This window comes from Poecilia latipinna, unplaced genomic scaffold (genome assembly GCF_001443285.1).
Source record: "Poecilia latipinna isolate Pla-1442-1.1 unplaced genomic scaffold, P_latipinna-1.0 Scaffold574, whole genome shotgun sequence".
NCBI lineage: Eukaryota > Metazoa > Chordata > Actinopteri > Cyprinodontiformes > Poeciliidae > Poecilia > Poecilia latipinna.
The window spans coordinates 123,660-136,272 of NW_015113190.1; the positions used below are offsets into that span (position 1 = coordinate 123,660).

The following is a 12,613-nucleotide window of genomic DNA, read 5'->3' on the forward strand; positions in this document are numbered from 1 at the left end:
TGTTAGTCAATAAATGTGTATAAATTAAAGTTTTATATTTGTCCTCTTTTCCACCATACATGTAAAAATCTGAGATCTGTGTGTGTCTGACACCCTGGGTGAGAAAACCAACCAAAGGAAAGAGAATGTGATAAATGACATGCAAAACCTGTTGATCAATGTATTCAAGGTTCTTTCTTTTATCATCTCAATAAATTATATATAAATTCATAGCTGTATGAATAAATACAGAAAAATACAGAGCTAGAAAAGAATAGAGTGCTTTCTCCAGGTCGGGGAGGATCTCCTGCCCCAAGTTGAGGAGTTTAAGTATCTCAGGATCTTGTTTAGGAATGAGGGAAAAATGGAGCTGATGAAAAGAGAGATGAGTCAAAAAGCGAGGCTCTCGATTTACTGGTCAATCTAATTCCTACCTTCATCTATGGTCATGAGCTTTGGGTCATGACCAAAAGAAAGAGGGCACAGATACAAGCGGCTGAAATGAGTTTTCCTCGTAGGGTGTCTGGCCTCTCCATTGAGATAGGGTGAGAAACTCTGTCATCCAGGAGGGACTCAGAGTAGAGCTGCTGCTCCTTCACATCGAGAGGAGCCGGTTGAGGTGGCTGGGGCATCTGGTCAGGATTCCTCCTGGGCGCCTTCCTGGTGAGGTGTTCTAGGGACGTACCACCAGAAGGAAACCCAGGGGAAGACACAGGACACACTGGAGAGACGATGTTCCTCTGCTGGCCTGGGAACGCCTTGGGATTCCCCAAGAGGATCTGGAACAAGTGGCTGGAGAGAGGGAAGTCTGGGCCTCCTTAGTTAGGCTGCTGCACCCATGACCTGACTCCGGATAAACAGAAAATGGATGCGCGTGCACACACTCACACACACACACGCACACACACACACACACACAATGAACGTTCACATTGTACCATTCCTGTTGTAAAATTGTCATTTCATTGTTCTAAAGATGTTCTACAAATGTTTAACCCTCCTGTTATGTTCGTTTCTGAGGTACAGCGATAATGTTCGTGGGTCAATTTGACCAGGGGAGTGTTTTATCATGCAATAGTGTCAGAAACCAAAAAATTCCTCCAAAACATTTTTGTATCTGATTATTAACTCCAACCATTTGTGCAATTAGATGTAAATAATATTTACATCTAATTGTAAATAATATTTACAATTATTTTTCTAATTGTAAATATGATATTTACAATTATATGCTACATCACACCAATAATAAAAAAATAATTTTTAATTCAGTTCTGGAGGTTTGTGAGGAACAAACCTCCAGAACTGAAGTTTGTTCCTAACGTTTCCTTCTCTGAAATGTAACTAAACATTAAACAGATATTAAACTTTTGGTTAACCAAGTCTCCATTTGAGACATTCCTGAAACATTTCAGCCTCCCTTTGCAGCAAATTCTTAAATTGGGATTAAATTTTTCTCATTCAAATTAAAAAACGGCACAATCAAGCATTTTGTTTTAAATGTTGGGATCTTCTAATCTGGAATAAAACATCTTTGATTTTTAAAATAAACTTTACAGGTTGACATATTTTCCATTATATTGCGCTGCAGCATTACAATTTCGTATTCTGCACGTATTGTCATGTTCTCAACCGGATGGGGTTTTACAGCGCTTTGCATCAGCTTTCCCTTCAGAGTTTTTATATTGCAAACTTGCACGAAGAGGAGCGTATAGAAAACGACTCTTTGTGATGCAAAGAACTATCACTTCTCCATTCGTTTCCACTTTGTAATTCAGACAGCCTCATCTTTTTCCTCTCAGCGACAAAAGGCAGTCGAGACATTGTCAATGCCAACCGGACCGCAGTGCGCAGAGGGGAGACGCTGCGCGCCGCTCGGCTGCGCTGCTGCGCGCACCATGACCACCATCGGAAGACGGATGCGGATCAGTTGCTGTTCAATCAAGCTTATAATGTTTTATTCGCGTTTTTATCAGCTGGGGAACTAAGACAAAAGTTTACAAGAAGTGCAAACAATGGCCCGAATCTAAATAGAATACCGCTTCACTGAGGTAAGTTCATTTACTTATTCATTGTAACAAATGACCACATGACTCATATCAGGAGAAAACCTTTGGTTATGCTGGTAAGTTCCAGTATTTAAGCCTGGTTATACTTTCACTTTATTGGGCAAAATTTTATATATATATATTTTATATATATATATATATATATATATATATATATATATATATATATATATATATATATATATATACACACATTATTATTATTATTATTATTTTTATTATTATTATTATTATTATTATTTTGGCAATTCTGTGTGATTGTGAAGCTGAATCAATCGTCTTGATTCAGTATATAAACTACCCTGAACTAATTGTTGACGGGCTAAAAATAATATGACCATTAATGATTATATCATTTATTAGAGGACTTGGTGTGAGAATTTCATTGATTTTAAAGTATCATTTCCTCACATAGATTATCAGCCTGTGATTTAGACCTATTTGGGATTTAATGACAACCTAAAAACACTCTTCGCTGTCCAGTACGATGTTGAACAGGCAATTTGGGTTTTTAAATCGTTTTAACGATTCTTAATTTTGTGCAAGAATTATTCTTCCTATGAAATGTGAGATCATTAAGACAATCATACCCATTCACGCTTTAAATCCCTAACTGCTAACAATGTAAATCATTTTTGCTCTTTTAACAACAAAATGATCATAATGACAACAGTTCTCTATCTGAAGCAATTTAGAGTAAGTCACTGGAGAGCGGTTTTCACACTAAAAGCTGCCTTAATGTCAGCAGCTTTATATGATAATACACCTTAAAATGTGTTTATATTTTATTATTCATACCCCACAAGTAAAAACAAACAAACAACACAATTAGTAATTCAGAAAAAAATAGTCTGCTGTTTTTGGCTAAAGAGAAGCAGAATGTTTTTGATTGTCATTTCTCAGTTGTTATGAGCTAAAACAAAAATGTTTGTCCTAAATGCCCTTTGGTGTCCAACAGAACTGTAACATGTACTGCAGTCATAATGTAGATCAGTTTATACTAGATATGCTCAGGTGCAGGAATTTTCAGGTTCTGATCTAATCCTGATATCAGGTCACCAAGAAAAATCACTTTCACCAAAGTATTTGGTGTTGTTTTTAACATGTGGCTATAAGTGAACATATTAAGAATACAAAATGCCACACATATGTCAGCTATGCAAATTTTGTCTGACTAATAATTGCAAAAGTTTCAGACAATGCTTTCAAGGTTCTCTTATATGGAGCATCTAGATCTGTTTATTTCCTGACTTTTCAAACTAGGTAGCAGTTACTGAAACAGCTTCTTCTGTCAAAACCTTTTAGGTAAATGTTTCATAAATGGTCTGAAAAGCCTCTATATCTAGAGACAAAAACACAAATAAGCTGGGTTGTCACACTGTCATGTTATTCATAAGCATAACTCTAACTAAATCATAAAACAGCTCACAACTTTTGCCAAAGTGAAAGAGCATATGTTGGTAACATCATTAAGCTGTTCTTAACAACCGCTATTACAACAGACAGCATACAGACAGTTAATCACAGCAGTCTTTGTGTAATTTGTTGTGTATAAATAGTTATATATTTTTATTCACGTCTGCCATAACGTGGCCATGAGGTTATCAGAAATAACTTCCATAGCTCCAAATGTTTTACAGTAAATGTTTATCATGTATTTTTCCCATTTGGCCAAAAAGCTTTCATAACAACAACAGTTTAATGTAGGGGCCAAATAAATTTTTTTTCATAGTATTAACTACAGTATTAACTTTTATTTATTTTTCTACATATCTGTCAAAACCTATGTTGTGACAGTTCAAAACAAATAATCTGTGAAAAAAAAGGCGTTCCTCTGCCTTCTCCCTGTGGATGTGCTGTCATCTGAACAAATACACTGCTAAATCAGAAACAACCAATCAGAGCCAGGAGGTGGGTCTTGGTGCTGTCAATCACCCCTGCTCACAGCTCCCCACAACCCCTCGGCTTTCTGCTACGCAAAAGATGGTTCATCACAATGGAGTCTGATGTGAATGGTAAGGCTAGTTAGCATGGCCACCAATGACAGTGACTACGTTTTGTCCTGTAAAGGTAAGTTGTTTCTCCACCATTAGCATATTTAGCAGCGCCTGCGTGAGGATGATTGACAACGCTAAGCCCCTCCTCCTGGCTCTGAATGGTTGTTTTTGACTGCATTTCTGCAGATTGCAGCAGTGAGAGGAGGTGAAGGAGCTTGATCTATTCACAGATTATCTGTCTGATAAACTGAAAATGTTCTGTCACTATGTCAGGACATTACATATTTTTTAAATCTGTCACTATGTCAGGATATAGTGACAGATTTAAAAAATATGCAACAAACAGATTTTTGTAAAAGTTGCATACTGTAACTTTAAAATGTTTTATTTAGGCATGAATAAAGCTGGTGAGTTACTGTTATTTTAACTTCAAACTTTTCAGGCTTACAGTGAATTCTATTTTTGCCTGTATATGTTCATTAAAACCATAGGACTGAAATCTTTAATGGTCCAACTAATGATTCAATATTTGTTCTACAGGCTGGCTGTTAGCCATGAATGAGGATGAACTAAACATGACTCAAAAGGAGCATTTTACATTTGAAGATGAACATTTCGACTGCTGTATTGAAGAGAACCCCTGGACGTTGGATGACAGCACAAAGCTGGTTGGAGTTCAAGTTGTCCTCATCCTCTCTTACAGCACAATCATCTTGTTTGGAGTCACTGGAAACTCCTTGGTGATTTATGTTGTCTATAAATTCAAAAACCTACGCACAGTGACCAACTTCTTCATCGTGAACTTAGCTGTGGCTGACCTGCTGGTGAACACGCTGTGTTTGCCTTTCACTCTTGTTTACCTTCTCTATGACGACTGGCTGTTTGGTCAGGTGTTATGCTTTTTGCTGCCTTTCGCTCAAGGCATGGCTGTACACGTCTCCACCATCACTCTGAACATCATCGCTCTGGACCGCCACAGGAGCATCGTCCACCACATGGATACCAAGATGTCCAGAGACATGTGTGCCGTGGTCATCGTCATCACGTGGGCACTCAGCGCCTTGCTGGCCAGCCCGCTTGCCATTTTCAGGGAGTTTGGGTCCTTTAACATTTCCACCGAAGAGACCCTGCAGGTGTGCGCAGAGAAGTGGCCGGACAGCAGCATGAATGGAAAGATCTACAGCTTCTCCATGCTGGTGGTCCAGGTTGTCATACCGTTGCTCATCAATTCTGTTGCATACATCCGCATATGGAACAAACTGAAAAAACACATGATATGTGGCCGCAATGACAACCAGCGAAGAAAGAAGACCACCAAGATGATGCTGACCATGGTGGTGGTCTTTGCTGTGAGCTGGCTCCCCTTCCATGCATTCCAACTGGCTATAGACATTGATAACAGTGTGCTGAATATGAAAGACTTTAAGCTGGTTTTCACCGTGTTCCACATCATGGCCATGTGCTCGACCTGCGTCAATCCCATCCTGTATGGGTGGATGAACAACAACTACAGGATGGCCTTTTTGTCTGTGGTCAAATGTTACCGGCCCCTCGGCGTCAGATATAGATCCTCCAAAAATAGAGAGAAAGAAAAAGATGACGACAGGGACTGCACTGACTTCAAGTCAACAAACCTCTGAGAACAGGGGTAGTATTTATTTGCCGACTCAAAACGTACAGTCCCTCGCGGGTTTTTTTTCCCCACTTTTACACATTTGTCATGTTACAGTCAGAAGCTTCTGTGTATTTATTTGGGCTAGATCAAATCTAAGAGATGCATAAGGAAGTAAAAGTCAAATTTCTAACAAATCATAATCTGTAAAGCCTGCATTTGTACTGAGCCTCCAAAATTCTGAGGTCTCTAAAAAAATCTAGTGGAGCCAAATGCTAACATGAGTCGTGGTGTTGGTCTATTTCAGCATGACTAGAGCTGCATCTCACAGAGCACTATTCTTTCTAAAATGTGCAAAAATATGGCAAAGCTGCACACTTTCCAAAACATCATAATCTACCTAATCAGAGGCTGGGGAAGGAAACCAGGATTCAGAGACACAGCAAAGAGGCCCGTGGTATCTCTGGAGGAGCTGCAGACATCCACGTCTCACATTGGAGTTATGTATATGTATATGGAGGATCTCATCCCTGGGGGTGGATGAGATCCGCCCAGAGTTCCTTAAGGCTCTGGATGATGTAGGGTTGTGTTGGGTCACACGACTCTGCAATATTGCATGGACATCGGGGGCAGTTCCCCTGGATTGGCAGACTGGGGTGGTGGTCCCTCTGTTTAAAAAGGGGGACCGGAGGGTGTGCTCCAATTACAGAGGGGTCACACTCTTATGCCTCCCTGGTAAGGTCTATTCAGGGGTCCTGGAGAGGAGGCTCCATCGGATAGTCGAACCTTGGATTCAGGAAGAGCAGTGTGGTTTTCGTCCTGGTCGTGGAACACTGGTCCAGCTCTACACTCTCAGCAGGGTCCTGGAGGGTGCATGGGAGTTCGCCCAACCAGTCTACATGTGTTTTGTGGACTTGAAGAAGGTGTTTGACCGTATCCCTAGAGGGAATTGTGGGGGGTTCTCCAGGAGTATGGGGTACCGGGCCCTTTGATGTGGGCTGTCAGGTCCCTGTATGACCGGTGTCAGAGTCTGGTCCGCATTGCCAGTAGTACGTCGGGCTCGTTTCCGGTGAGAGTTGGACTCCACCAAGGCTGCTCTTTGTCACCGATTCTGTTCATTACTTTCATGGACAGAATTTCTAGGCACAGCCGAGGTGTTGAGGGGATCCGTTTTGGTGGCCTTAGGATCACATCTCTGCTTTTTGCGGATGATGTCGTCCTGTTGGCTTCATCAGATGGTGATCTGCAGCTCTCACTGGAGCGGTTCGCGGCCGAGTGTGAAGCGGCTGGGATGAGGCTCAGTGCCTCCAAATCCGAGGCCATGGTCTTGAGCCGGAAAAGGGTAGAGTGCCTTCTCTGGGTCAGGGGGAAGGGACTCAGAGTAGAGCCACTGCTCTTCCACGTCGAGAGGAGCCAGTTGAGGTGGCTCGGGCATCTGGTCAGGATGCCTCCTGGACGCCTCCCTGGTGAGGTGTTCTGGGCACGTCCCACCGGGAGGAGGCCTTGGGGAAGAATCAGGACACGCTGGAAGGACTTATGTCTCTCGGCTGGCCTGGGAACGCCTTGGGGTTCCCCCGGAGGAGCTGGAAGAAGTGGCTGGGGAGAGGGAAGTCTGGGCCTCCCTTCTGAAGCTGCTGCCCCCGCAATTCAACCCCAGATAAGTGACAGAAAATGGATGGATGGATGGATGAATTTCAAAGATGTAGCTGTGCTGGACCTGTGGCAAGAAAACAATGTTAAAAGAAAGTCAAGTCGGCAGGCCAGGTGGAAGAAGCTGCGGTGGTCAAAATAAGAGCAAACTGTGAATTTTGTGGCCAACAAACTATATAACCGATACTGGACATCATCTTAAACACACTGTGATACACGATGGTGGCAGCATTATGGTGTCAGGAGAACAGATTTAACTAGAAAACTAATTAGCACCGTGAAAATTATGTATCACTTTCCTTCTGTAAATTATGATCTATGATGTGACATGAAATTCTGTAAGTTTGTGATTCTAACATGACAAACTGTGTTCAAAGGGTGTGAAAACATTGAGGGCACTGTAAGTGTGTCATATATGTTACAATGAAAACTGGTTTAAAACACTTTTAATGTTTAAGATTAAATTTTGCATGGATTTATCACAACTATTATGGATAGGACATAATGAGTCTTTTGTTTTTAGGTAAAACTCTTGTTCATGTGGACCGTCTGCAGTTATGTTTGGATGCAAATTGTAGGATTGCTGATCCTGTTTGAGGTTTTCTAGCAGGTATTAGTCTAAGTTCACACATCTGAAAAATGCAACCAAAATCTACCTTTCTTACTGCAGTCTGAATTTGGATATTTTCACCCAAAAAATAAACATCTCATTGGCGCCTCTTCGATATGTGGCACTAAATTTTACATGGATCCGATTGTTTTCAAAGCGTCTGCAGTCTGAACGTCATGCTCCATTTTAAGCCACTCTCACACTGTTGATGTGAAACATGTCCCATATACAAAATCCAGATGTAAACAATGGCTGAAAATTATAATTACAAAACTATCAAGGAAGTCTGTTAGTGAAGCACATCGTCCCAATCCCACCACTCCTGTTTCTGTCTCAGAGCCAAACAGACTTCTCTACAGATAACCTTCCTCTGAAGGCCGTTGTTACTGGTTCTGCTTTCTTTTTATCATCTTCCTTCGTCTTGAGTGATCTTATGGTGATACTGTTGTCTCTCATTGCTCTCATAATGGTAGGATTTAATTGAAAAGAAAAAAAAAACACATCAGATTTCAGCAGAAAAATTGGAATTTAACATCGAGACCAACTGTGTGAACATAGCCTTATTGCAAAAATCTTACATTTTATTTGTGTTTTTCTTTCAAGGAGGCTTTAGGGTTTGTAATCTTTCAAAGTAATGTGAACTACAGTATTTCCTTTTAAAATCTAATAGAGTTTCTTTATGGAGAATAACTGCCTTTTTACTCTTCAGACCCTTTGATCATGTAAAGAGAACGTTTAGAATGCATAATTCATTCAGGCATGCTGTCTTATCAGCGCTTTGTCATAAAGACAGAATTTGACCAACCAAATCCTTCAGTTTAGTAGATGGGCTCCTGAAGGACGATCATTCAGGCTGTACTGATGCTATTTCCCAAAGATCTGACCTCCTGTTCATGTGCTGTTGATAGATTGTCGAGCCTGACATGTTCCTTTGAGTACAAATTGCACAACATGATTTCATCAGGTACAAGCACTGAACAGAAAAGAAAAGCTGCAAGGTAAAAAAAAAAAAAAAAGACTGAAAGAGTTTCAAAAAGCTTGAAAAAGTTATTTTCAAGCTTTTTGAAAAGTCTTTGGCTCCTTTATGGGCAATAAAAATTAATTTGGCCATGTGAAGCTTTGTCAAACAAAGAGCTTGTGACTCAAGTTTTCTCAGTTAGAAACTTTTCTTATTTTGTCTAGATTTTTTAAGAATTGCTTTCCAGTACATTAAGATGTTAAATATGTCACAAACTCAAGAGAAAAAAGCTCAAATGTTAGCTTTTTGCAACTTCCACTGCCAACAGATACTACACAAAAAAACAACACAAAAACAAATTTGCTATGAAACTCTTCATTATCGTCATAGGCTGACCTTGCACATAATTCATCAGCAAATTATCATATTTCCCTTTTAAGATTGCAGGCACTTCAAGGCTTTATCTAGAGTTTACATAAATAAAAGTTTTCTTTGAATCCCATAATTTCATGCACATTGATGACGCAGTTTGCTTTGAGTGGTCTGTAGTAAATGTAGCTTTTTAACAATTGGGTGTCCTATTCAAACTTCCTTTGAATGCATGTTGTTGCTGTTTGCTTATCGTCACCTTCCTGAAATAATAAGTCATTATTTTAGGAGTCGGCACCTGTTTTTTTTTTCCAAAAGATGTTTTAGGTTAAAAAACAAAACAAAACACTTCTGATAAAAATGACTTATGAAGGTTACAGGTTTTGTTCTCTTTGATTGCAAATTGGGGGAAAAAAATCGTTTTTTGTTTTTTTTTTTTAAATAATGCATATCCCCCCCAACTGCTGAGACAAGTAGAGAACACAGTCAGTAGCCCTTTTATTTAGGAACTCCTGTTGAACTGCTTGTTAGATCAAAATGCAGATTAACAAACCGCATTGCATCAACTGAATGCATCAAGGTGTCTAGTGTTAGAACTGAGCGTTAGAATCACGCCGTTCTGAAGAACGAGTGACCTGAAAAGTTTGACTGGAAAAAGGTGGAGAGAGAAGGAAAAGACAGGAATAAAACTCAGGACTAAAACTTCTGCACATGGTGGACCTGCTCTACCAACTGAGCCACTCAGTACCTGACCAAAAATCATCCTTTGAATGTGGCAGTGCTGATAGTGCCGGATGGGTTTGGCTCTGATGTACAGTGAATGGACCCAAAAACAGAAAAATGACCCAGTGAGCAGAACTTCAAATACCTTTTGATGTCACAGTTAGAAGAAAATGTGCAGACTGCTTTGAAATGACAGAAAAGCAACAGTGGTACAAACAATGACTTGGTTACAATCAAGGTATGTTCAATATTATAACAGCAGCTCCGCTGGCTCGGTCATCTGAAGGGTATTTGAAGCAGCTGAATGGTAGCTCCAGTGAACACTCAATGTTTTTTTCACTTAAACTAATAACAGGAGTGAGAATGTGTGTTTTATTACATTAGAAATGTAACTATGATAGATGTATTTTTCTGAAGATTACCAAAAGTTTTATACATGTCCCTTAAACTTGCTTTGTTGTTTGTTTGGGGAGCGTTATCTTAGAACCTGATTTCCGGTTTAAAGTTGTTGTTTTCTTTAAATTCCTGTCATTTGCCAATTTATAATGAATGTGCTTCAGAGTCTCCACTGTGTAAAAACTCATGTGAATAAAAATAATAAAACTGTAGTCTTTTAATATTTAAATTCATTAATGATATTGTTTCTGATGCATTTGTTGATCATTCAAACTAAGCTTGCAAAAAAACCATTGCATGTTTTTCAATGCTTGAGGAGTAAATGATTTATATGCTTGTATTATTTTCATGAAGTATGGATTTAAATCTGAAAGTTCATATTGTAACTTTCATTATGGCTTCTTTTGTTCCATTAGATTAACACAAAATCTCAAATGAAAGAAGATTTATCTTAAAAAGGACCAATTTAGCAAAAAAATGTGTAATCACTTGTCCCAATTACTTCATGACTGTGGATGAAAAGTACCCAATACCAATCATTTACTAAGCAACTTAGTGCAATAATAATAATAATAATAATAATAATAAGTCAATTTAAGGAATGAGGTATTGAGAGGTGTTATAAAAGACCTGGTTTTTTTCTCAAAAGGTAGAAGAAAGGAACAGTGACAGCAGTGTTGTGTTCAAGACCACCTAACCCGAGACCAAGACAANTTTTTTTTTTTTTTTTTGGCCACTAGTGGCTTAAGTTGGACGAAGTCCCCACCGTCTGTGAAAGCGAAGCGCTGCTGATTTTACATGTCACCATATCTTATGATTTATGCAGCGCTATTATATTACTGACGATTACACAGACATCTTCTCCTGCTCAGAGGAAACCACTGCGCATGTCTGGAGCTCCTCGTGTGAGTAAAGGTGGAGGCGATGGGTGACAACAGACACGTGTCATGTTATTGCTTGGATTTTACGGCGCCACCTTAAGACCCTGAACTTCACATTTTAACGGAAAAAAAGAGCAATGCGACTTGGATGTAACGAGTAACGCGACAGTTTAGTAGAAATGTAGTGAAGTAGAAAGTACAGACACTTACTGTAAAATGTAGTGGAGTAAAAGTAGAAAGTATCCATTATTAAATCTACTTAAGTAAAGTACAGATACACGAAAATTGTACTTAAAGTACAGTAACGAAGTACTTGTACTTCGTTACTTCCCAAAACTGGTTCCTACTTACAAAAAAGTATGAGCTGCAGCTGCCACTAAGCACTTCTCATGCTCCTCATCGGTTTACTTCTAGTTTCAAAAAGCACAAATCAGCTTAGCAGGCGAGTCCAGCTTGTTCAAAAGGTAACATATACAATTAAAATTCATTATCTTGCCTCAACTGATTGATACATTTCTCCATTCCACCTTCACATTTTGATTCTGACTGAATTAATGTTTTTTTTTTTTTTCTCAGAAAACTTTAGAATGGAATGAAGAAGCTTGAGTCACATCATTGCTGGGTAGTTTCCTCCTGCTGATCATTTCTCTCAGTGCTGTCTGGCAGAAACATGATGCTCATACTTTCCATCCACAGCCTGTCTGGGCTGTGTCCATGTGTGTATGTGTCAGCAGAAGGGGGATGGGCTTGATATTCTTTGCACAGAGTGAGGAAGAGAAAAAGTGGGGAAATAAAGTGCCTTGAATATTCTTCCCTTTCTTTTCCCTATACCTGTTTTCTTTTCCAGTTGTTCATACTAAGCTTGTGTGAACTACTTCCACACAAGCTTATACTGTTATACTTTGATTATTTTTCTTCCCCAACTGTCTCTGAGTTCAACACAGAAAACAGCTTTGGACCATTAGAGTCAAACAGCACAATCCAGAAACATCCAAACACTCTAAACATTTAACCAGTGGGCAGTTGACTGCTGGTGGATGATGACTAGTTGACCATGTGTCTCCTTCTCCTGACAAACCTTTTCAATTAGACACGTCCTCATCTCTCAGTCTGTCCTTGTGTGGGTGACAGTTCCCTTCAAGTTATAGGTTACATAGTGCTTTGCAAAACCATTCATACCTCCTGAACTTTTCACATTTTAAAACATTAGAGTGACAAATGTCATTGTGATTTACAGAAATGTAAAATAGACTAATCCCAAGTAGGGCATAGTTGTGAAGTGGAAAAAAAACTGCTGTATTTTTAAATAAATAAAAAGTCTGGCTTGTCTTTGTGTTCAACACCCTGCACCAGTACTTCGTAGAATTAC

At 39.4% G+C, this 12,613-nt stretch overlaps 1 protein-coding gene across 1 annotated transcript; it reads left to right on the forward strand.

Moving 5' to 3' along the window:
* Positions 1 to 1,810: 1,810 nt before the first annotated feature.
* npy2r (neuropeptide Y receptor Y2) lies at positions 1,811 to 6,366 on the forward strand. Its single transcript, XM_015041973.1, has 2 exons — positions 1,811 to 2,030; positions 4,586 to 6,366. Exon 2 carries the CDS (start codon positions 4,600 to 4,602, stop codon positions 5,683 to 5,685), a length of 1,086 nt encoding a protein of 361 aa, XP_014897459.1. The 5' UTR covers positions 1,811 to 2,030; positions 4,586 to 4,599; the 3' UTR covers positions 5,686 to 6,366.
* Positions 6,367 to 12,613: the final 6,247 nt, after the last annotated feature.